Genomic DNA, 27,899 nt, shown 5'->3' with positions numbered 1-27,899 from the left:
ATACGTATTCCATTAATGTCAATCATATTGATTATTTAAGAGAGGCAAACAGATGACCTCAAGAAAAAGAATAAATGACACAGTTACATTCACAAAACTTAACTACACAAATTTCTTTTTATTTATTCCCTTCTAGTTTTTGAGAGGTGAGGAGCAGTGTTATTCAGACCTTTGAAATTGTTAAAAAATAAAAATTAAAAACAAAGAGAGATCCCCTCTGGTACAAAACAGATACAGAGACCAATGGAACAGAACTGAGACTCCAGATGAGCAGCTAATATTTGTCAAAGGCCCAAAATGTGTTACATGCGAAAAGGATGGTCTCTTTTAACAAATGGTGCTGGCATAACTGGATATCCATCTGTAAAAAATGAAACAAGACCCATACCTCACACCATGTACAAACACTAACTCAAAATGGATCAAAGACCAAAATATAAAATCTAAAACAATAAAGATCATGGAAGAAAAAATAGAGACAATGCTAGGAGCCCCAATAAAAACGAAACCTGCTGTCATCAAGTCAATACTGTCTCATAGCGACCCTACTGGACAGAGCAGAAGTGTCCCACAGGGTTTCCAAGGAGCAGCTTGGTGGATTCAAACTGCCAACCTTTTGGTTAGCTGCCGAGCACTTAACCACTGGGCCACCAGGGCTCCAGGAGCCCCAATACATGGCATAAACAGAATACGAACCGTAACAGTGCACAAGCACCAGAAGATAAACTAGATTTAACTGGGAGCACCTAAAAATCAAACACTCATGCTCATTCAAAGACTTCACCAAAAGAGTAAAAAGAGACTGGGAAAAAATTTGGCTACGATAAGGGTCTAATCTCTAAAATCTATAAGATACTCCAAAACCTCAACAACAAAAAGACAACCCAATTAAAACATGGGCAAAGGATTTGAACAGAGACTTCACCAAGGAAGACACTGAGACAGCAAACAGATGTATGAGGAAATGCTTGCGATCATTAGCCATTAGAGAAATGTAAGTCAAAACTACAATGAGATACCATCTCACTTCAACATCGCTAGCACTAACCCAAAAAACACAAAATAATAAATGTTGGAGAGGTTGTAGGAGACTAAAACACTTACACACTGCTTATGGGAATGTAAAATGGTACAACCACTTTGAAAATCGATCTGGCACGTCCTTAAAAAGCTAGAAATACAACTACCATATGATCCAGCAATCCCACTCCTTGGAATATACCCTAGAGAAATAAGTGCTATCACACAGATATATGAACACCCATGTTCACTGCAGCACTGTTCACAATAGCAAAAAGATGGAAACAACCTAGGTGGCCATCAACAGACGAATGGATTAACAAATTATGGTACATTCGCACAATGGAACACTACACAATGAAAAAGAACACTGATGAATCCGTGAAATACAACATGGATGAAACTGGAAGGCACTACTCCGAGTGAAGTTAGTCACAAAAGGACAAATATTGTATGAGACCACTATTATAAGAACTCAAGAAAAGGCTGAAACACAGAAGAAAACATTCTTTGATGTTTACGAGGGTGGAGAGTAGAATTCACTAACTAGATAGTACACAAGAATTATCTTGGGTGACAGGAAGGACAACAAACAATACAGGAGAAGTAAGCACAACTGGACTAAACCAGAAGCTAAGAACTTTCCTGAATATAACCAAACACTTGGAGGGACAGAGTAGCTAGGGCTGAGGTCTGCAGAACCATGGTTTTGGGGACATCTAGGTCAACTGGCTTAACAAAGTTTTTTAAGAAAATGTTCTGCATCCCACTGTAGTGAACGGCGTCCGGGGTCTTAATACCTTGCGAGTACCCATCATGATACATCAACTGGTCCCAAACCACTTGTAGCAATGGACAATTAAAAGCACCAAAGACACAAGGAAAGTATTAGCCCAAGAGACAAACAGGCCACAGAAACCAGAGATTCCATCAGCCTGAGAGCAGAAAAACTAGATGGTGCCCGGCTACCACCAATGACCACCCCCTGACAGGGAACACGAAAGAGAGTCCCTGATGGAGCAGGAGGAATGCAAGGAACGGAACTCAAATTCATGTAAACAGACCAGACTTAATGGTCTGACTAAGACTGTAGGAACCCTCAACTCAAAGCCATGGCCCCCGGACACTCTGCTAACCCAGAACTAAAACCATCTCCAAAGACCACTCTTCAAACAAAGATTAGACTGGCCTATAAAACGTAAAATAACACTCGTGAATAGCGTGTTTAGTTCAAGCAGATACAGGAGACCAAATGGGCAGCTCCTGTCCGGAGGCAGGATGAGAATGCAGGAAGGGACGGGAGCTGGTTAGATGGACATGGGAAACCCAGGGTGGAAAAGGGGAATGTGCTGCCACATTATAGGAATTGCAACTAGTGTCACATAACAATATGTGCCTAAACTTTTGTGTGAGAAATTAACTTGAGCTATAAAGCTTTCACCTAAAGATTAAAATAAAAGAAAGATCCCTCACCAAAAGAAGGCTGAGAAACCAATACAAATAATAACTGATTACTACTTAATATTATCTTGAGTAAAAACATAAATGAGACTTTACTAGAAAACCCTTCCATCTGGTATCTGCCTGTTAAAAAGTTTTGAATCTCACTCATTGATTCTAAGATATTTTTTCATGTTAACATCTCTGAAATCACGATCTGTCTTAGAACTGCTGACGGCAAGGTGTCAATTGTGACGTCTGCACACACGTCATCTTAGCTGTGTGACTTCCAATGAGTGACTGAGTGCATTGTTACACCATAAATGTTGAGTTTAATTACCACATAAAGGGTCTTCAGAAAACTTAAACCATTAACTGGCACTAAACTGGCATTATTCAACGTCGGGGAAGCAAATATTTGCTGCTGGGGGAATACATGCATAACAACTTGCAGAATGGGTTATCAATGGCTTGGAAGAAAGTCCTGTGGAAAATAGGGTAGCACTCTGAAGAAATGCTGCACCAGTGCTCTTGTTGGTACAGATACAGTATGGAAAAATATGGACATTGATGACTAAGTAAAAATTCTGATGATTAAGTCAAAAGTCAGATTGTGAATGTGAAACAGTTTTAGGACCAATTTATTTCACTTATATTTCCCTTTGAATGTATGTACAAGAGTGGTAACAATTAAAAAAAAAATTCACATCCAAAAACGTCTAAGAACTCTTTGCCTCAGTGTATAAAACAAAAATTTTAGGTGATAAGGAAATGTATCAGTTTAATGGGAAATACTCTTTCTTTGTCATACACAAAAGTGCCTTTAAAAAACACAAGGGTGGCTTATATTTAATGAAATATGATTACTGATTTGTGGTTTGCCGAAGAGATCAATTTCCCCTGATCTCTGTCCAAAACTTTCCCCAAAACAAAAAGCATAGCTAAAAATGTATTAATTTCCTTATTCTGTAATTCAAGTAATTTAGATATAATGGCTAAATACTAATGAACCTTCTAAAATATTAAATGGTTGTCTGACAAACATGTAAGCATTAACACTATAGAATCACACTGGTTTTTATTAAACAATTTGTTATCAAGAACATCAAAGAAATGGATTGTAATACATTTAAACATCAATAACAGCGTAGAGCAGTCATTTAAAGATTAACGGTGGTCATTTTAAAAACAGAAACAAATGTTTTTTCACAGTTTAAAGTTATGTGTCTTTTAAAAACATACCTGTTTTGTGTTTTGATGACAAGGTGAACAGTAAGTCCATCATGAATTCCATGCTGACTCAAAGTATCTTGATCTTTTAAAATTTTTCCCGCAAATATCAACACAAGTTGGTCGGTGTGTGATTTGAAACGTTTAGAGATTTCTTCCTTGAACTAAATAAAATAAATATGCATTACAGGTGTTTTCATGGCATCAAGCTACTAGAATTATCTCAGAGAGGCCATTCCACAGATACTACAATTCAAACAATGTAAAGATACATGTTTCCCGTGTCCTTGTATCTTGATCTCAGTGGGAAATGACTATTAGCATTTCACTATCTCTAATGCAAAGGTCTTGTTGTAGGTGCAAATATCCTACACTGGATCTTTGCTGAGGCCCAACAATTCATTTCTTCACAATATCCTTATTGTTGTCAATAGTGCCAAATTTAGTTCAAGCCACAACCAGACTTTTTACCAAGTTTACAATAATCTATTCCTTAAGACTTCTATGCCCAGCCTTGTTTTTTTCCAGCTTAATATATACACAATCTCATATTCTCAACCTATCATACCCACTTCTTTCGTTCAATATTTATTAACAAGCACTACCATGGAAATGCAAAGATAAAAAGCAAGTATTTTTTTCCTGAAGGAGAGGAGTCTGGTGACAGTCAGTCAAGTCAAGTAAACCACAGGCTTTCCAGAAGTGAAAAGTAAAGAAAGATTAGGAAGTAACCAGGAAAACCCTAAGAAAGGCTTTCCGGGGAGAATAATACATAAAAACAAACAAGAGAAAAGGTACCACACTGTAAGAGTTTACTTATTCTATGCTAGATCAGGGTGTCTGAAACCCCCTCCGCGATCACCTGCAAGCTTAGGCTTCATCTGACTGTCTAAATCAGGAAACGTTAGGGTGGGGGTTCAGGAATCTACATTAATAGACTGTCTCAGTAAACCATCAGTCCTAATTCAGTGAAAGCATCACATCTTCAAACCACTCTACCCCATTACCCTATAAGCCGTGGTTCTGTAGTTGATGGAACTATTCCTAAGGGGATGTTCTGGAAATATATCGGGACACTTCTGGTTGTCACAGTAATTGGTGAGTCACTTTATGTCTGAGATTTTAAAAATCCAGCAGGGGCAAGGGAAGGGAGGTATAGGAGGGTAGAGATAAAACAAGACAGGCCATATGTCAATCATAGTTAAAGATGGGAAATATCTGCATCAAAGTTCATTACACACTACTTTTGTTTATGACTGAAATGTTCCATAATGAAGTTGTAACACTGGATTTTGTTTTGTCTTTTTTTACTTTTATGCACTCACATGTACATTGCTGAGGTGCTGAAAGATGCAAAAAAAATGTATATTTAATAAAAATAACACAAAAATTTATACTGCAGTAAATATTTTGGAGCCTCTTCATCTGAGCTTTCTTTCTTCTATTTGAAATCATATGATACAAAATCCTTTTATCCAAAATAAACAATTTCTAACCAAAAAAACCTTTGTAAAACACCATTTGCACATGACATGAACAGTATACAAAACATTATTAAGAATGCACAAACACCAGAAGGGAAACTAGGTAACTGGGAGCTCCTAAAAATCAAACACGTATGTTCGTCCAAAGACTTCACCAAAAGAGTAAAAAGATTAGCTACAGACTGGGAAAAAGTTTTGGCTACAATTCCAGTCAACGTCTGAGCTCTAAAACCTACATAATTACTGTAAAAACTCAACAACAAAAAGGCGAAAAAAACATTTTAAAAATGGACAAAAGATATGAACAGGCACTGCACCACAGAAGATATTCAGATGGCTAACAGATACATGAGGAAATGCTCATGATCATGAGCCATTAGAGAACTGCAAATCAAAACTACAATGAGATACCATCTTACCCCAACAAGGCTGGCATTAATCCAAAAAACACAAAATAATAAATGTTGGAGAGGCTGTGGAGAGACTGAAACACTTATACACTGCTGGTGGGAATGTAAAATGGTACAACCACTTTGGAAATCGATTTGGCACTTCCTTAAAAAGCTAGAAATAGAACTACCATACGATCCAGCAATCCCACTCCTTGGAATATATCCTAGAGAAATAAGAGTATTCACATGAACAGATATATGCACACCCATGTTCACTGCAGCACTGTTCACAATAGCGAAAAGATGGAAGCAACCAAGGTGCTCATCAATGGATAAACAGATTATGGTATATTCACATTATGGAATACTATGCAATGATTAAGAACAACAGTGAATCCGTGAAACATCTCATAACATGGAGGAATCTCGAAGGTATATGCGCAGTGAAATTAGTCAGTTGCAAAAGGACGAATATTGTATGAGACCACTATTACAAGAACCCCAGAAAAAGCTGAAACACAGAAGAAAATATTCTTTGATGGTTATGAGGGTGGGGAGGAAGGAAGAGGGGTGTTCACTAATTAGACAGTAGACAAGACCTATTTTAGGTGAAGGGAAAGACAACACACAATACAGGAGAGGTCAGCACAGCAGGACTAAACCAAAAGCAACGACATTTCCTGAATACAACCGAACACTTCAGAGGCCAGAGTAGCAGGGATGAGGGTTTGGGTCCATGGTTTCAGGGGACATCTAGGTCAACTGACGTAACAAAATATATTAAGAAAACACTCTGCATCCCACTTTGGTGAGTGGCATCTGGGATCTTAAATGCTAACAAGCAGTCATCTAAGATGCATCAATGGTCCCAAGCCATGTGGAGCTAAGGAGGATGAAGAACACCAAAGACATAATGTAAAGATGAGCCCAAGAGACAGAAAGGGCCACCTAAACCAGAGACTACATAGCCGAGACCGGAAGAACTAGACGGTGCCTGGCTACCACCGATAACTGCCCTGACAGGGAACACAACAGAGAATCCCTGATAGAGCAGGAGAAAAGGGGGATGCAGACCTCAAATTCTCATAAAAAGACCAGGCTTGATGGTCTGACTGAGACTAGAGGGATCCCGGAGGTTATGGTCCCCAGACCCTTTGTTAGCCCAAGAGTAGAACCATTCCTGAATCCAACTCTTCAGAAAGGGACTGGACTGGACGATAAGACAGAAAATGATACTTGAGAGGAGTGAGCTTCTTGGCTCAAGTAGACACATGAGAGTATGTGGGCAAATCCCGTTTGAAGGAAAGATGGGGGGGGGGATAGGAGCTGGCTGAATGGACACGGGGAATACAGGGTAGAGAGAAAGACTATGCTGTCTCATTGGGGGAAGAGTAGCTAGGAATACATAGTAAGGTATGTATAAGTTTTTGTATAAGAAACTGACTTGATTTGTAAGCTCTGACTTAAAGCACAATAAATTAAAAGAAAACAGACAAGACAAAAAGGGTCAAATGTTTTTTAAAAAACACCATTTGCGTAATATTCTATATACATGGAAAGGTCATAATTTAGTCATCTTCCTATTATTAGACATCTCATTTTTCCTCTTGGGAGTTACCAGAAATAATGTAATGAGCATTAGAACACATGGTTTTGAGGTGACTAAATGAGAATGTATGAAAATGCAAGCATCAGTCAGGCACACGGGTGGGTCAGTTAAGTGGTAGCTATTACTATGCCCGCTCTCTTAATCCTCAACAACTCTGTGAGACAAATGGTTTTTAATCCTATTTCAGATACAGAAACAAAGAGATGTTAAATAACTCCGTTTCTCCCCATAGTGACAAAACTAATAAACTGCTGGGTTAGAATTCCAACCTAGGTCTGACTTCAAGGACCGATCTACCCATATTAATAATATTCTACTTCATGTAAGTTAATCAAGTTTTTGTTTTTTTTTTTTAACCTTGAACTCAGAAATCCTTTTCAGAACCATCATGTATCATTCTGAAATGGTTTAAGTATCTAACAGGCAAATATAGTATTTCATCATACTTAAGGATTTGAAGGTAAATGATACATCTACTTACATCCTTTCAAATCTCCACTAAAACAGTAAACAGTTCTTTAAAAATTTTACTGAAACCTGTACAATGTTCACTGCAGCACTTTTCACAAGAGCCAAAAGGTGGAAGCAATTGAAATGTCCAACAACAGATGAATGGATAAACAAAATGTGGTACATACACACAATGGAATATTAGTCATAAAGAGAAATGAAGTCCCGGTTTATGCCACAACATAGATAAATCTTAAAAACATCATGCTGAGCAAAATACATCAATCACAAAAGGACAAATACTACATGATCTCACTGCTTTCCATAAAGATTACCAAACCGAAAAACCAAACCCACTGCCATCGAGTGGATTCTGGCTCATAGCAACCCTACAGGACAGGACAGAATGCCCCACCTGTGTGCCTGATTGATGCTTGCATTTTCATACATTCTCGTTTAATCACCACAAAAAACCATGTGTTCTGATGCTCATTACATTAGGAGCTGCTGGTGAATTCAAACTGCCAACCTTTTGGTTAGCAGCCAAACTCTTAACCACTGAACCATCAGGGCCTCTTCCGTAAAGATCACAGCCTTGGGGCAGTTCTATTCTGTCCTATAGGGTTGCTATGAGACAGAATCGACTCTGAGGCAACGGGTAATCCACGTTTTAATCCCTCCAGGTGATTCTGATCACATTGAAGTTTGACAACCACTGCCAGCTCTAGAACTAACTAGAAGTTTACAAATATTATAGGGCATGAAGGAACACGTTAAATGACACAAAAGGATACAACCACTAAAAAAATACAAAACAGTCTTTAACAAATAAATTACTAGGGTTAAAAAAAGCAGACGAGAACCTGTAGATTAAAAAGAAACATTCTTTTCAAGTATACATGGAACACTCACCAAAACAGATCATATTCTAGGTTATAAAACAAACCACTGACAAACTTTAAATAAGCGAAATCATGTTAGTATATTCTCTTGACCATAAAGGAATTACAGTTGAAATCAATTAACAGAAAAACTATCTGGAAATTTTCCAAATATTTGGAAATTAAACAATACACTTCTAAATAATCCATGGGTCAAAGAGAAAGTGTCAAGGAGAAACCAGAAAATATTTTGATTTGAACAAAAATGAGAATAAAGCCAGTTGCCATCAAATCAGTTCACTTTGTAGGATGTAGCTTAAAGCAATGCTTAGGCCAAGCTGACAGCATTAAAGGCTTACACTTAAGGGTAAAAAAAAAAGGTCTCAAGTCAATAGTCTCAGTTTCCACCTTGAGATACTTAAGAAAAAAAAAATTAAACTCAAACAAAAAGGAATTAGTGAAAAGAACAGAAATCAACAAAACTGAAAGCAGAAAACCAAGAAAAAAAATCTTTTAAAAGTATCAATAAAACTGATAAGCCTCTAGCTAGACTGAACAAGAGAAAACAAAGACATAAATTACCAATATCAGGAACAACAGACAGGCTAACTAGAGACCCCAAAGACATTAAGAGGATAATATAAGAATGCTCTAGGCACAAATATTTAACAACTCTGATGGAACAGACCAATTCCTACAAAGACACTATCACAACTCATTCAATTTCTTCTGAAAATAGGAGAACACTTCTCAATTTATTTAATGAAGCCAACATTACCCTAACACCAAAACCAGAAGACAGTACAAGAAATGATAGACCAATATCCCTCAAGAACACAGATGAAGAGATCCCCCTAAAATTATTAGTAAATCAAATCCAGTAACACAGAAACAAGAATAATTCTTCATGATCAAGTGGAGTTTATTACAGAAATGTGAGGCTGATTCAACATTCAAAAGTCAATTAATATAATTCACTGAATTAACAGATGAAACCAGAAAAAAAAAATCACATCAATAAATGCTGAGAAATCACTTAACAGCATTCATTCATGACAAAACTTCCAGCAAATTAGGAATAAAAGGAAACAAACTAGACCGAAAAAGGGCATCTACAAAAAATCTACACTTAATATACTTAATGGTAATGATTGAGGAATGCTTTCTTTCCAAGATCAGGAACAAAGCAGGGATATCTGTTCTCATCACTCCTATTCAACATTGTACTCAAAGTCAGTCAATGCAACAAGGCAGGAAAAAGGAATAAAGGGCTACATACTATAAAAAATAAAGAAAGAAAAGATTTACCAGGAACTTGCAAAGTATGAATCTTATCTGCATCCCACTTTAAAAAGAAATCTCTTTGAGATAGCAGGAATTTTTGAACACTGAATGGAGACAGACGAAATTAAGGAATTATTCGCTGATAAGCCAGGATATTATATTGTGATTATATTTTTTTAAAGTATGGGATGAAATGATATAACCCATGAGAGATGCTTCAAAATAATGACAAGGGGGAGAGGCCCTAAGGGAAAATATAGCTGAAACAAAACTGGCTACAAGATATTTATCAAAGATAGGTGAAGGAGAAAAGACATGGGGTTTAAAAGTTTCTATATGTTTCAAATTATCAATGATAAACTAAGAAAAATTTAAAGGGAAAGTAGAAATAACTGGCAACCTAGAATTTTACATTCAATGAACATATTCTTCAAAATGAAATGGACATTTTCAGACACACAAAAACAGACAGAATTTAATACCTAGCAGACATACACTAAAAGAAATTCAGGCAGAATAAAATGATTCAAGACAAAGGAATTTTAAAAAAGAAAAAAAGGTATATATGTAGGCAAATCTAAATCTGATCTTATAAAGTATTAGTAATAAAGTTGTGACATTCAATAGCTACGACAGCAAGCAAGGAAGCCACAATAATAGCACGGCAAGTCTGTTGTTAGCTGCCATCGAGTTGATTCAGACTCATGGGAACCTCACGTGTGCCGAGTAGAACTGCGCTCTACAGGGTTTTCCAGATAAGCAGACAGCCAGGGCTTTCTTTCGAGGAGCCTCTGTGTGAGTTCAAACCACCAACCTCTCCGATAGTAGTCCAGCACTTAACTGTCTGCACCACCCAGGGGCTCCCATAATAAGTCTAAAGACAAGTAAATGGAGTTCAACTGTCTTTGCATTATCTGGAAAGGAGTAAACGTACTTATCAATCTAGACATTTTATAAATCAAGATGCATGTAGTAATCTCTGGGATAACTACTAAAAAAAAATAAGGAAAAATAAAAGCATGTATCTACTGAGCTAATAAAGCGGGCAACTGGAATAATACAAAATACTCAATTCAAAAAACTGAGGGAGGAAAAAAGACACAAAGAGTAAGCAGGAAAACGGAAATCAAATAGTATAATAGATAAATTACACCAAATGTATCAGTGATTATGTAACACTATATGTCAAAAGACAAACAGGCTGGATTTATAAACCCAACTTCATGCTGCTTAAAAGACAACTAAAATATAAAGGAAAAGAAAGGCTGAAAGTGAAAAGAATGAGTAAAAATAATCCTTGCAAAAATTAACTAAAGAAGGCCAGTAGTTATTCTAATAGACAAAGCAAACTGTAATGCAAAAGCAGTACTAAGACATTTCAAACTTATAAAATGTTCAAGTCTCTGGAAGATAAAATTTTAAATGTACATGTACATCATAGTATGAGTTCAAAATACATAAGGCAAAAATTAATAGAACTATTAAAAAAAGGACAAATCCAGAAGTACAGTTTGAGATTTTTTAACACATTTCTCTCAGTAACTGATGGAATAAAGCAGGCAAAAGAAGAAAAAAAAAATTGTAAGGATATAAAAGATTTGGATGACATAACTAACAACCTAACTGACATATACAGAACACTACATTCAGTAACTACAAAATAAATGTTCTTTTTAAGTACATTTACAAAATTAGACCATCTGCTGGGCCACTCAGCCAGTCTACATGTTTCAAAAAATTAAAATCTTACAGAGTATGTACTCCAAAAAGATACCCAGAAATCAGTAAGGTGTTAGTTCAACTGGAAAAAGATTTCTTAATGGGACACGAAAACCTCCAACCATAAAAAAAAGAACACAATAAGCTGGACTATCATTAACAGTAAAAAAGATAAGCCACAAAGAGAAAATATTTGCAAAGCAAATAACCAAAAGAGCTCAAATCCAGACTTTATAAAGAACGCCTACAAATCAGCAAAAAAAAAAAAAAAGGACACAACCCAATAGAAAAATGGTGAAGAGACTTAAAAAGGCACATCACAAAAAGGAAATCAAAACAGCCAATAAACACTGGAAAAGATGCTTATACCAATTAATTACCAGGTAACTTCAAATTAAAACCAGTGACACACCCACTGAATTGTTCAACTTAAAAGACTGACAATACCCAAGTATGAGGAAAATGCTGAGCAACTGGAATCTGCATACATTGCAGGTATATTTTGGAAAACATTTCACAGTAGAAGCTGAACATATGCTCACCCTATAACCCAACAATTCCACACTGAGATTTTACCTAACGAATTGTGTCCACAGGTACACCAAAAGACATATTCAAGGAAGTTCAAAGCAGTAGTAACGTGCGTTAGCCCCAATCTGGCAACGACCCAAATGTTCATCAACTTTAGAATAAATAAATTGTGGTATATTCAGTTAATAGAATATTACACACTATCACAGCAAATGAACTGCAGCCACATGTCATCATGGATTCCTCAATATAGCAAAAGAAACCAATCATGAATGAACATAAAGTGTGTGATTTCCCTTACGTAATTTTTTTAAAAGCAAAATTCACCGTGTCAAAATGAGAAGAGTGGTTACCTTTGGGAGGAGATAGCAACTGTAAGGGATCACAGGGTACTTGGTAATGTTCTACTTCTTGACCTTTGTGTTAATACAAAGAGATGTACATTTATGATGTACGTATTCTTCTGTGCCATACTTCAATAAAAAGTTATTAGAGGTTAACTCGTAAATATTGTATACATAAGAAATACAAGGAAGTCAAAACTAAGTAGTTGCTCAGTAGCCAACTTTACATCTTGCCTTGTACAGGTCATCTGAAAGGAATTGGAATGAGGAGGCCCTAGTTTTAGATAGCAGACCAGACTGTATATAAGACAGAAATAATGAGACAACAGCCGACAATCAAGAAATGATCATTCATAAGCAAGTCTGACTGGAGTATCACTAACTGGCACAGAGAGGTAAGACCTGATATCCAAAACAGCAGCAACTTCAAGGCTTATAGGACAGCAGTGAATACCTCTTTCTAATTATTTAAGGGCTAAAGTCCTCCTATCTAACCATGAGTTGTCAATATTTGTATCTGAAGGATTATCAGGGCTTTCTATACTGACTAAGGGTTTCTCTAAGGTGTCCTAAATGCAGAAGTGTCTGTCAGTTTTGTCATACTGTGGGGGCTTCTGTGTTGCTGTGATGCTGGAAGCTATGCCACCGGTATTCAGATACCAGCAGGGTCACCAATGGAGGACAGGTTTCAGCTGAGCTTCCAGACTAGGACAGACAAGGAAGAAGGGCTCGGCAGTCTACTTCTGCAAAGCATTAGCCAGTGAAACCCTTATGAATAGCAGCAGAACACTGTCTGATACAGTGCTGGAAGATGTGACCCCCAGGTTGGAAGGCACTTGAAAGATGACTGGGGAAGAGCTGCCTCCTCAAAGGAGAGCCAGCCACAATGACATGGATGGAGTAAAGTTTTCAGGACCTTCATTTGCTGATGTGGCACGAGTCAATATGAGAAGAAACAGCTGCAAACAGCCATTAATAATCTGAACCTGGAACGTACAAAGTATGAATCTAGGAAAACTGGAAATCATCAAAAATGAAATGGAACGCATAAACATCGATATCCTAGGCGTTAGTGAGCTGAAATGGACTGGTCTTGGCCCTTTTGAATTGGAAAATCATATAGTCTACTACGCTGGGAATGACAACTTGAAGTGGAATGGTGTTGCATTCATTGTCAAAAAGAACGTTTCAAGATCTATCCTGAAGTACAACGCTGTCAGTGATAGGATAATATCCATATGCCTACAAGGAAGAACAGTTAATAGGACTATTATTCAAGTTTACGCACCAACCACTAGGGCCAAAGATGAAGAAATAGAAGATATTTATCAGCTGCTGCAGTCTGAAATTGGTCGAATATGCGATCAAGATGCATTGATACTTACTAGCAATTGGAATTCTAAAGTTGGAAACAAAGAAGGATCAGTAGTTGGAAAATACGGCCTTGGTGATAGAAACGATGCCGAAGATCAAAAAATAGAATTTTGCAAGACCAACAACTTCTTCATTGCAAATACTTTCTTTCACCAATATAAATGGCAACTATACACATGGACCTCACCAGATGGAACACACAGAAATCAAACTGACTACACCTGTGGAAAGAGACGATGGAAAACCTCAATATAATCAGTCAGAACAAGGCCAGGGGCCGACTGTGGAACAGACCATCAATTGCTCATATGCAAATTCAAGCTGAAACTGAAGAAAATCAGAGCAACTCCACAAGAGCCAAAATATGACCTTGAGTATATCCCACCTGAATTTAGAGACCATCTGAAGAACAGATTTGACACACTGAACACTAGCGACCGAAGACCAGACTAATTCTGGAATATCAAGGACATCATCCATGAGGAAAGCAAGAGGTCATTGAAAAGACAGAAAAGAAAGAAAAAACCAAAATGGATGTCAGAGGAGACTTTGAAACTTGCTCTCAAACGTACAGCAGCTAAAGCAAAAGGAAGAATTGATGAAGTAAAAGAACTGAAGATTTCAAAGGGCGTTTCAAGAAGACAAAGTAAAGTATTATAATGACGTGCAAAGAGCTGGAGATGGAAAACCAAAAGGGAAAAATGCGCTCGGCATTTCTCAAGCTGAAAGAACTGAAGAAAAATTCAAGCCTCAAGTTGCAATAGTGAAGGATTCTATGGAAAAAATATTAAATGATGCAGAAGATGGAAGGAATACACAGAGTCATTATACCAAAAAGAATTAGCCGATGTTCAACCCTTTCAAAAGATGGCATATGATCAGGAACCAAAGGTGTTGAAGAAGAAGTCCAAGCTGCTCTGAAGGCATTGGCAAAAAACAAGGCTCCAGAAATCGATGGACTATCAGCTGGGATGTTTCAACAGATGCAGCGCTACAGGTGCTCACTGGTCTATCCGAAGAAATATGGAAGACAGCTTCCTGGCCAACTGACTGGAAGAGATCCATGTTTATGCCTATTCCCAAGAAAGGTGATCCAACTGAATGTGGAAATTATAGAACAATATCATTAATATCACACGCAAGCAAATTTTTGCTGAAGATCATTCAAAAACGACTGCAGCAATGTATCGACATGGAACTGCCAGAAATTCAGGCCAGTTTCAGAAGAGGACGTGGAACCAGGGATCTCACTGCTGATGTCAGATGAATCCTGGCTGAAAGCAGAGAATACCAGAAGGATGTTTACCTGTGTTTTATTGACTATGCAAAGGCATTCAACTGTGTGGATTATAACAAATTATGGATGACACTGTGAAGAATGGGAATTCCAGAACACTTAATTGTGTCCAGAAGGAACCTTTACATAGATCAAGAGGCAGTTGTTCAGACAGAACAAGGGGATACTGATTGGTTTAAAGTCAGGAAAGGTGTGCGTCTGGGTTGTATTCTTTCACCATACCTATTCAATCTGTATGCTGAGCAAGTGATACGAGAAGCTGGACTATATGAAGAACGGGGCATCAGGACTGGAGGAAGACTCCTTAACAACCTGCGTTATGGAGATGACACAACCTTGCTTGCTGAAAATGAAGAGGATTTGAAGCACTTACCAAGGAAGATCAAAGACCACAGCCTTCAGTATGGATTGCACCTCAACATAAAGAAGACAAAAATTCTCACAACTGGACCAATGAGCAACATCATGACAAATGGAGAAAAGACTGAAGTTGTCAAGGATTTTATTTTACTTGGATCCACAATCAACAGCCATGGAAGCAGCAGTCAAGAAATCAAAAGACACGTTGCATTGGGTAAATCTGCTGCAAAGGACCTCTTTAAAGTGTCGAAGAGCAAATATGTCACCTTGAAAACTAAGGTGCGCCTGACCCAAGCCATGGTATTTTCAACCGCATCATATGCATGTGAAAGCTGGACAATGAATAACGAAGACCAAAGAAGGGTTGACACCTTTGAATTGTGATGCTGGTGAAGAATATTGAATATACCATGGACTGCCAAAAAAACGAACAAATCTGTCTTGGAAGAAGTACAACCAGAATGCTCCTTAGAGGCAAGGATGGAGAGACTGAATCTTAACATGCTTTGGACACGTTGTCAGGAGGGATCAGTCCCTGGAGAAGGACATCATGCTTGGCAGAGTAAAGGGTCTGCGGAAAGGAGGAAGACCCTCAACGAGGTGGATTGACACAGTGGCTGCAACCATGAGCTCAAACATAACATCAATTGTGAGGATGGCTCAGGACCAGGCAGCGTTTCGTTCTGTTGTGCATAGGATCACTATGAGTTGGAACCAACTCGACAGCACCCAACAACAACATGATCATGACACAGTGTTCAAAAATTATTTACATTATTATTTGTTAAGCAGCTACACTTTGCCTGGCACTGCACACACATTATCTTACTCAATCCTCACAGGAAAACCTTGAGTAACCCAAAACCAAAGTCCTGCTAGACTCACAAGAAATCACCTTTGCTCATCGAATCACAAAGCTGTTGACAATGTCATTTACACTAGGATCTTCCAACCTCATGGGACTGAATTGATTCTGATGGGCAGCAAAGTTTATGGCACTTTATGCTAAAAGTTAGAGAACATTTTCTCAGGAAAATTTTTAGTAGAAATAGTGATAGGGCACAGCTGTACTTCTAGCACTATACTAAGGTAAATTACACAAACATCAATTATAATACAGTTCTTATAAAAAAATAAGCTTTATATTTCAAACCAATGTCAAATAATTTAGATTATAACCAATCCCAAGGAGAAGACCAATGTAATATTGGTTTGTTCTGAGTAAATTATCCAAAGCTTCAGGGGTCAACTTCATCTGAAACAAAAATAAACAAATCTTAATTTTCATTGTACCATGTCAAACAGATATGGTAAACTTCTATTCCGCTCCTTAAAAAAGGAAGGGTAGTGGCAAATTGCTTATACCAGCTTCAAAATTTCTAAAGTTTTATCTCTAAATTTTGAACTTCCATGTATGGTTTTATCTAATAGAATTTTACTGAACAACAAAAAAATCTTAAGTATTGACATGGAAAAAAATTAGCAATCTTAGAAAATGTGCTTTAGACAGACACAGGCCACACACTATCTCTGCAGAAAAACGTCTTCCACCAAATTATACGAAATGTTTTCCTCTCGTATCTAGAGAAGAATTCAAACCATAAAGGAAAGATCTGTGTAATTCCCATTAATTATTTCTAGACTACCTAGGAATACTTATTTTTGTCCTTAAACCCAGGTGGCCAACACTTTTCTCTCAAAATAAAAGATACAGAACAGAATGGACCTCTACCACCAAAAAGGATCCATAATTCCTACAAGTGTATGCTTCCTGCTCTGATCTTGCATGAACAACCTACAATAACAACAGGTCAAAGAACTGAAAACTGACAATTACTAGACACTTTCTCAACAATCACAAGAATCAAAAATTTAATGCACCTCAAAGAAGTAATCTGATGAAATGAAATCAACCCAACATATACAAAACATTCAGTAGCCCTTCATTTACCCAACAGCATCCAAAACTCAGGTGTCTCGTATCAGTGGATTCTCCAGCTAATTGAAGCCTACTCTGAATGAGCACCACAATTGTTCTGCATTTTATTGAATACAATTTAACTTGCATATAATGCCAAGTTACTGATGTGAACATCAACTGCTGTTGTGCAGTAGAATAGTATTTTTTCAGACTCTCAAACTGTCCTGTATCACCTGGGGTCTTAAAAGCCTGTGAGCTGAGCCATCTAGGATACTCCACTGGTCTCACCCCTTCAGGAGCAAAGAAGAATGAGGAAAACTAAAGATACAAGGGAAAGATTAGTCCACAAGATTAATGGACCACATCTACCACAGCCTCCAGCAGGCAGAGTCCAGTACAACCAGACGGTGCCCGGCTACCACCACTGACTGCTCTGACAGGAATCACAATAGAGGGGTCCCAGACAGAGCTGGAGAAAAATGTAGAACAAAATTCTAACTCAAAAAGGCCTGACAGAGACTGGAGAAACCCTGAGAGTATGGCCCCCAGACACCCTTTCAGCTCAGTAATGAGGTCACTCCTGAGGTTCACCCTTCAGCCAAAGATTAAACAGGCCCATGGAACAAAACGAGACTAAAGGCCACACCAGCCCTGGGGCAGGGATTGAAAGGCAGGAGGGAACAGGGAAGCTGGTAACAGGGATCCCAGGGTTGAGAAGGGAGAGCGCTGACATGTTGTGGGGTTGTTAACCAATGTCATACAACAATGTGTGTACTAACTTGTTTGATGAGAAACTAGTCTGTTCTGTAAAACTTCATCTGAAGTACAAAAAAAAAAAAGAGTCCTGTATGTTCTTTTTTTACCACTTTCAGTTCTTGTCTTGACAACATATCTCCTGTTCCCCCAAAATTTGCTATTTTTCATCTTGGGAGTAGGGGGAAATAATTAAGAGAGAAAAGACCATATAAAATGCTGAAAGAATTTGAAATTCTGTCCTGAAATGAAAATACATACGATTTAGAGTATCAACTTTTATGACACCAATCTCAGCTCTTCAGGGCCCACTTTGCTTACTCCATTATTGTTTTGGGGAAGAAAATGAGACACATATGGGTGAAAGAGGAGAGAATCAAGGTGTTACTTTATTAGGAAAGAACACAGCATGTTTTAGAGACATGCAAACCTGAATTCAAATCTTGGTTTTGCCATTTACTAGTTGTGTGACCTTGGGGATGTTACCTGGATATGAGCCTCAGTTTGCTCATCTGTAAAATGGAGATGACAATATTTATTCTCCAGGGCTGATTGGAAAATTAAGAGAAAGTGTGGTGATGGTAAAACACGATGAACTAACATCACTGAAAAGGACAAGTAAAAAATGTTGAAATGCCAAGTGTTTTGTTATGTATGTATTTACCACAATAAAAGAGAGAGGTAATGTGTAAACCGCCTGAGCACAATAATCACACAGACACCTAAATATTGTTTACCTAATTATGTGAGGACAAACTCTGAATTATCAGTGCTTTATAAAACTGAGTAAATGTAATTTTAAGTTACTTAAAAGGAACATTGCTACCCTTTACAAATACCCTACAATCCAAACTTGCCTTTAAACAGCCATTCTCTGCCTCTCGCTATTAAATATCCTCAGGAAAAACAGAAAAATCTTACAACCAATCAAAAGAGAAAAATTCAGTTACACTCTGAAGATGAAACATACACAAACCCACATATAAACAGAAGCACTTACCAAGAATTTTCTAAGCAGTTTTCTGTATGTATTGTATTCAAATATTTCCTATTTGAGTTAAGTCACAGTTCTTTTAAGAAGCTCTATTTTTTATTTTTAAGTCAGTTCCTTACTCGAAACTGTTAATGTCACTTGACGAAACATCCACACTCAATGAATTATTTGTATGCAATGTTCTGCCAGTTATCACTCTCAAAATACCTGATGTCTGAGTAACTTTACAGTTAATCTTATTTAAAAACACTGCATAAACCTTACACAAGATGTCAAGTATGAGAAATAACTATGAGTATATAAACCAGTATTACAGGAAAGGCAACTTTTTATAAAATTCAACACTCAGCCACAAATGTTACAATAAATTACATTTATAAGATGTAGTTTTCAAGAGTCTCTCTGAGGAGCAGAACGGATTAAGAAAAATCTATACACTGTCTACAAGAAACAAACCTTAAACACAAAGACATAAACTAACACTCAAAGGGTGGAAAAAAATATCAAACAATAACCAAAAAGAGAGCAAGAATGGCAATATTAATCGCTGATAAAATAAACTTTAAAGCAAATTCCACCATGAAGGATAAGGAGTACACTGTATTAATAATGAGTAAAGGGTCAATACAATAGGAGTGCGTAACCATAGTAAATATATATGCACCCAATGATTGAGCTCCAAAATAGATAAACACTTAACAGCACTGAAAAGAGAAATAAACATCTCCACAATAATAGGAGACGTCAACACACCACTTTTGGCGAAGGACAGAACATCTAGAAATCAATAAAGACACAGAAAATTTAAATGCCACATCAACCAACTTGACCTCATACACATATACAGAACACTCCACCCAACAGCAGCAAACTATACATTCTTTTCTAATGCACACAGAACATTCCCCAGAACAGGCCACATTTTAGGCCACAAAGCAAGCTTCAACAAAATCCAAAACATCAAAATAATGCAAAACATCTTCTCTGATCACAATGCCATAGTCAATAACAGGAATAGCAAGGGAAAAAAAAAATCACATACATGGAAACTGAACAACACCTGGCTTAAAAACAACTGAGCAATAGGCAGGGCCAAGATGGTGGAGTAGTCAGATGCTTCCTGTGGTCCCTCTTAGAACAAAAATCCAAAAAAAAAAAAAGTGAATCAATTACATATGACAATCTAAGAGCCCTGAACATCAAGACAAAGTTAAGGAGTCAGACTGAGCAGCAGGGGGAGGGAGAGACAGTTCAGAAGCAGTGAGGATTTGCCAGACCTGACCTGGCCGGCACCCTGCAGGCTGGATTGACCAGCACACGCAGGCTGAAGCAAGCAGTAGCGCTCAGGATGCATTTTCCATGCTGGGAGAAACCAAGTGGCGGAGAGTCTGCGCAAGCCTGCGGAAGCAGGGAAAGCGGCTCTGAATCTGCTAAAGTTAAGTACAAGTGCAAAACCCACTGTGTGAATCAAAAAAAAAAAAAAAACACCCCTTCCTCACTCAGAGAAGTACCTCTCTCCCATTCACCTGTCCCCTCCCCGCTCTGCTCTGGTCCTGGTCTGGCTTCAGTGACTGTCACAACCCCCAGTCCGGAATTGGGACCCGTCGCACACCCCTAACCATTCTCTCGGCTTTGGAGAGGGAACAAATTGACAAACAGGAAAAAATAATCTGCCAGCTCCCCTAAGTCGGAAACTCAGGGCAGGCACAGCCCTTTGCCTAGGCAAAGTCATACAGGGTCCACATTCCTTGAATGCCTTTCACCTCTGCCTAAACCTGTGTGTCCCCATTTCAACAGCATAGGCCCTTCGCACAGTACAACAGGGTATATATCTGAAGCCTATTTTCAACTGCAACAGCTAAGGTGGAGTGGCAGATTTGTGATATTTGACATAGCCCTGCCCATTAAGCTGGGTCCTCACATACCCACATCCAGGACCAGAGGACTGATGGCTCCAGCCACTCTGCCTAGCCACCCATGACGGGCCTAAAAATACGTGGTGCCTCCCAGTCCTTACAGCCAACAGCATTAGGTGCCCAAAGTCCAGTTGCAAAACCTGCCCACCTATGCATTCTAGGGAACAAGAATGCCTTCCACCCAGGCACTCTGGGGCAGCCATCAGCCCCCTGCCTTCCTCAGCACGTAACCCCCTATTGCAACCAGATACCTGGGCCTACACCAATCACTCCTACATAGCCCTGCCCATCTAGGACTGTAGATGAGAGCCTGCACCACAAAATCTGGGACAGACAACCTGGACACCTGAGCTGAAACCACACAAGAAAAGAAAATGGACTCACATACCTCATAACAGCTCTCACCACCTGGTGACAGACATGAGAACTTCAAAGACACCGATAATCAAAGTAGCTCACACTACCAGCCTATTTGGGGATATCAAAACAAAACAAAAACCCGGGACACGGTAAGCAAACATAAATAAATATAATAACTTATTGATGGCCCAGAGACAACTGTCAATATCAAACCACATAAAGAGGCAGACCATGATGGCTTCAGCAAGCAACCAAAAAAAGAACCAAGACACCTCCTGGAGGAAGAGAGTGTCTTGAAATTACCAGAGGTAGAACTCAAAAAATTAATATACAGAGCTTTTCAAGAGATCAAGAAGGCGATCAGGCAAAACATCGATTAAGCCAAGGAACACACAGAGAACGCAAGAGAACAACTTAAGAAGTTTATACAAGAGCATAATAACAAATTTAACAGGCTGCAAGAATCCAGAGAGACAGCAAACAGAAATCCAAAAGATTAACAAAAAAATTTTAGAATTAGACAACTCAGTAGAAAGTCATACAAGCAGAACTGAGGCAATGAAAGTCAGAATTAGCGAGATTGAAGATAAAGCATCTGATACCAACTTATTTGAGGAAAAATCAGATTAAAAAATTTAAAAAAGAAACCCTAAGAATTATGTGGGACTCTAACAAGAGGAATAATATATGAGTAACCGGAGTACCAGAACAAGGGAGAATAACAGAAAATACAGGGATGATTGTTGAAGATTTTTTGGCAGAAAACTTCCCTGATATGGTGAAAGGCAAGAAGATAACCTATTCAAGAAGCTCATCAAGCCCCACACCGGGTAGGTTCCAAAACAGTCACCAAGACATTATAATCGAACTTGCCTAAACCAAAGATAAAAAGAAAATCTCACAGCAACCCTACAGAAGGGCACAACTACCCTATAGGGTTTTCAAGGAGCAGCTGGTGGATTCAAACTGCCGACCTTCTGGTTAGCAGCCGAAGCTCTTAACCCCTACGCCACCATGGTTTCTGTGAAAAAACAAAAAGTCATCTACAAAGGAGAGTCAATAAGACAAGGCTCTGACTACATATAAAGCCTGGAAGGAAAAAAACTGCCAGCCCAGAATTATATATCCAGCAAAACTATCAAATATGATGGCGCAATTAGGACATTTCCAGATAAAGAGAAGTTAAGGAATTTGTAGAAACCAAAGCAAAATTACAAGAAATATTAAAGGGAGTCCTCCGGTTAGAAAATCAGTAACATCAGATAACAACCCAAGACTAGAACACAGGACAGAACAACCAAGTATCAATCCAGATAGGAAAGTCACAAAAATAAATCAAAGTTAAAACACTGAAAATAGGGAAACAGAGATGTTAATATGTAAAAGATGACAACATTAAAACAAAAAACAGGAATTAAATAATGTAGTCATAGAACTTTCATATTGAGAGGAAGCCAAGGCGCTATCAAGAAATAAAAGACTGGTTTAAGCTCAGAAAAATACAGGTAAATATTAAGGTAACCACAAAGGAAACTAACAATCCTACACATCAAAATAAAAAAGAAAAACATAAAGACTCAGCAAATACAAAATCAACAATGAAAATACATAAAGAAAAATGACTCAGCAAGAACATTTAAGTGGAACAAAGAAACTGTCAACAACACAAAAAGAAAAATACATCAAAATGACAGCACTAAACTCATACCTATTAATAGCTACACTAAATGTAAATGGACTAAATGCACCAATAAAGAGACAGAGAGTGACACAATGAATAAAAAAAAAAAAACACGATTGGTCTATTTGCTGCCTACAGGAGACACACCTTAAAGACACAAACTAACTAAAACTCAAAGGATGGACAAAATACATCAAGCAAACAACAATCAAAAAAGAGCAAGAATGGCAATATTAATCTCTGACAAAATAGACTTTAAAGTAAAATCCACCACAAAAGATAAGGACACTATATAAGGATTGAAGAGTCGATACACCAGGAGAACATAACCATAATAAATATTTACGCACCCATGACAGGACTCCGAAATACGTAAAATAAACTCTAACGGTATTGAAATGAGAACTAGACAGCCCCACGATGATAGTAGGAGACTTCAACACACCATTTTCGATTAAGGACAGAACAACCAGAAAGAAGCTCAATAAAGACACAGAAGATCTAAAGGCCACAATAAACAATCTGATCTCACAGACGTACACAGAACACTCCACCCCAACAGCAGCCCAGTATACTTTATTTTCCAACACACATGGAACATTCTCCAGAATAGACCACATATTAGGCCGCAAAGCAAGTCTTAAAAGAATGCAAAACATCAAAATATTACAAAGCATCTTTTCTAACCATAAAGGCATAAAAGTAGAAATCAATAGCGAAAAAAAAATCAAATACATGGAAACTCAACAACACCTTGCTCAAAAACTACGAGTTATAGAAGGAATCTAAGATGGAATAGAGAAATTCACAGAATCAAATGAGAATGAAAACATCCTACCACAATCTCTGGGACACAACAAAAGCAATGCTCAGAGGCCAATTTGAAGCAGTAAACGCACACATACGAAAAGAAAAGGGCCAAAATCAAAACATTAAACCCTACAACTGGAACAAACAGAGAGCAGCAAAAGCCCACAGGTACCACAGAAAAGAAATAATAAAAATTAGAGCAGAAATAGAGAACAGAAAAACTGATTAAGAGTTAACAAAAGCTGGTTCTTTGAAAAGATCAAAAAAATTAACAAAAAACACTGGCCAAACTAACAAAAGAAAAACACGAGGAAGCAAATAACCCAAATAAGAAATGAGATGGGTGATATGACAACAGATGCAACTGAAATTAAAAGAATCATAACAGAATACTATGAAAAAGTATACTGCAACAAATTTGAAAACCTAGAAGAAATGGACACATTTCTAGAAACACACCTACCTAAACTAACACAAACAGAGGCAGAACTAAATAAACCTATAAAGACTACTGAGCAACAGAAGACATCAAGGATGGAATACAAAAATTCACAGACTCAAATAAGAATGAAAACATCTTACCACAACCTCTGGGACACGGCAGAAGCAGTGCTTAGAGGTCAATCTACAGCAATAAACACACAGCAAAAAAAGGGCCAAATCAAAACAATAAATCTACAACTCAAACTGAACCCATTGCCACTGAGTCAAATCCGACTCATAGTGACGCTATAGGACAGAGCGGAACTGCCCCATAAGGTTCCCAAGGAGCTGCTGGTGGAATTGAACTGCTCATCTTTCAGTTAGCAGCCATAGCTCTTAATCACTGTGTCACAAAAGAAGCCCACGGTCACCAGAAAAAAGGATCAATAAAGATTAGAGTAGAAATAAATGAAACAGCAGAATAACAATAGAATCAACAAAAAACAGATACTGGTTCTTTGCAAGGATCAACAAAATCAACAGACAACGGGCCAAACTGACAAAAGAAAACAGGAGAGGAAGCAAATAACCTCAATAAGAAATGAGATGGGTGATGCCACAACAGAATCAACTGAAATAAAAAGACTCATAACAGAATATTACAAATAGTTGTATTCCAACAAATTTCAAAAACCAGAGGAAATGGGCAAATTTCTAGAAACTCAACAGATACCTAAACTAACAAAAACTGAGACAGAAGCACTAAACCAAACCATAACAGAAGAGATTGAAAAAAAAGCCCTTGCCCAGACAGAGTCACTGGAGAACTCTACCAAACTTTCAGAGAAGAGTTCAAATCAATACTATTCAAACTATTTCAGAGCATAGAAAAGAAGGAATACTCCCAAATTCATTCTATGAAGCCAGCATAATCCTGATACCAAAGCCAGGCAAAGACAGGCTAAAAAAAGAAAATCACAGACCAATACCCCTTATAAGTATAGACGAAATTCTCAACAAAATTCTAGCCAGTAGAATTCAGCACCATATCAAAAAATTAACACATCATGACCAAGTGGGATTCATACCAGGTATGCAAGGATGGTTCAACATTAGAAAATCAATCAACATAATCTACCACAGAAATAAAACAAAAGAACACAACACATGATCATCTCAAAGTAGAAAAGGCATTTGACAAAGTCCACCCATTCCTGATAAAAACTCTCAGCAAAATAGGAATAGAAGGGATAGTCCTCGACATAATAAAGAGCATTTATACAAAACCAACAGCCAAAATCATTCTCAACAGAGACTGAAAGCATTCCCCTTGAGAATGGGAACCAGACAAAGATGCCCTTTATTGCCACTTAGTCAACATCGCATTTAAGTCCTACTAGAGCAGTAAGACAAGAAATAAAGGAGCAGCAGTAAGACAAGAAATAAAGGAGAGTCAAACTGCTAATGAAGATGTAAAACAATCCCTATTTGCAAACGCTATGATTCTATATATAGAAAATCCCAAAAAATCCACAAAAAAGCTACTGAAACTAATTATACAAGATTTCAACAAAGTAGAATACAAGATTAACATACAAAAATCAGTAGAGATTCCTCTTCAACAACAAAGAGAACCTCAAAAAGGAAATGAGGAAATCAATACCACTTACAATAGCCCCCAAGAAGACAAAATAAAAAAATTTTAAAAAAAGATGACAAAATACTTAGGAATAAATCTAATCAGGCATGTAAAAGGCCTATACAAAGAAAACACAAGGCACTACTGCAAGAAACCAAAAGAGACCTACATAAATGGAAAAACATACCATGAATCATGGATAAGAAGACTCAACACTGTGAAAATACCAATACTCCCCAAAGCAATCTACAGGTATAATGCAATCCTATTCTAAATCCCAACAGCATTCTTTAACAAGATGAAACTAATCGTTAACTTCATATGGAAAGGGAAGTAGCCCTGGATAAGTAAAGCATTACTGAAGAACAACAAAGTGGAGGGCCTCACACTATCCGATCTTAGAACTTACTATACAGCTACAGAAGTCAAAACAGCCTGGTACTGGTCGAAGAGACACAGACCAAAGGAACAGAACTGAGAACCCAGAAATAAATTCATTCATCTATGGGCAGCTGATATTTGATAAAGTGCCAAGTCCCTTAAATAGGGAAAAGACAGCCTCTTTAACAAATAGTGCTGCCGTAACTGGATGTCCACCTTTAAAAAAATGAAATAGGATCCTTATCTCACACCATACACAAAAACTATCTCAAAATGGATCAAACATCTAAATACAAAACCTGAAATAATACACATCATGGAAGAAAAAACAATGATGGAGTCCTGATACATGCCATACAGTACAAACCATAACTAAGAACGCACAAACGCCAGAAGAGAAACTAGATAACTGGGAGCTCCTAAAAATTAAACAATTATGCTCATCAAAAGATTTCATCAGAAGAGTAAAAAGAGGACCTGGGGAAAAAAATTTTGGCTACAACATATCTGATAAGGGTCTAATTTATAAAATATTTCAACACCTCAACAACAAAAAGAGAAATAATCCAATTAAAAATGGGCAAAGGATATGAACAGACATTTCACCAAAGAAGATATTCAGGCAGCTAGCAGACACATGAAGAAATGCTCACAATCATTAGACATTAGAAAAATGCTAATTAAAACTACTGCCTCACCCCAACATTACTGGCACTAATCAAAAAAAAACAGAAAACAACAAATGTTGGAGAGGTTGCAGGGAGATTGGAATTCTCACGCACAGCTGGTGGGAATGTAAAAGGGTGCAACCCCTATGGAAAATGATATGTCACTTCCTTGAATAGCTAGAAATACTATATGATCCAGTAATCCCACTCCTAGGAATATATCCTAGAGAAATAAGGGCTGTCTCATGAATAGACATGTGCACACGCATGTTCACTGCAGCACTATTCACAATAGGCTAAAGATGGAAACAACCTAAGCGCTCATCAACAGATGAATACATAAACAAACTATGGTACATACACACAATGAAATACTACACAATGATGATGAACAATGATGAATCCGTGAAATATCTCACGACATGAATGAACTTGAGGGTGTTATGTTAAGTGAAACAGGTCAACCGCAAAAAGACAAATCTGTATGAGACCACTATTATAAAAACTCAATAAAAGGTTTATATGGGGGGGGGCCCATTCTTTGACAGTTATAAGGGAGAGTACGGATGGGGTGGGCAAATCACTAACTAGAGGGTAGATCAGTATCAACTTCAATGAAGGGAAAGACAACACACAATATAGGGGAAGTCAGCACAATCTGACCGAAGCAAAGCCATAGAACCTTCCTAGGCACATCCAAACACCTTGAGGGACAGAGCTGCTGGGGCTGAGGGCTGGGGACCATAGTCTTGGGGGACGCCTAGGTCAACTACATAACACAGCTCATAAAGAAAATGTTCTACATCCTACTTTGGTGAGTTGTGTCTGAGGTCTTAGAAGCTTGTAAGCAGCCATCTAATAACATATATCTATTGCTCCCATCACATAGAGCAACAGAGAATGAAGAAAACCAAAGACACAAGGAAAATATTACCCCA

At 37.8% G+C, this 27,899-nt stretch overlaps 1 protein-coding gene across 2 annotated transcripts in view; it reads right to left on the bottom strand.

Moving 5' to 3' along the window:
- Positions 1-27,899, bottom strand: part of UBQLN1 (ubiquilin 1) — a 65,668-nt gene that overhangs the window by 21,092 nt on the left and 16,677 nt on the right. For both annotated transcript variants that reach the window (XM_003407809.4, XM_003407808.4), the window contains exon 2: positions 3,703-3,854. In XM_003407809.4, the coding sequence (XP_003407857.1) occupies positions 3,703-3,854 (152 nt within the window). The remainder of the gene's footprint in view (positions 1-3,702; positions 3,855-27,899) is intronic.

Source organism: Loxodonta africana, chromosome 9, assembly GCF_030014295.1.
Source record: "Loxodonta africana isolate mLoxAfr1 chromosome 9, mLoxAfr1.hap2, whole genome shotgun sequence".
Classification (NCBI taxonomy): Eukaryota; Metazoa; Chordata; class Mammalia; order Proboscidea; family Elephantidae; genus Loxodonta; species Loxodonta africana.
Note: the sequence above shows the minus strand (reverse complement) of the source record. Positions and strands in the feature narration are given on the sequence as shown.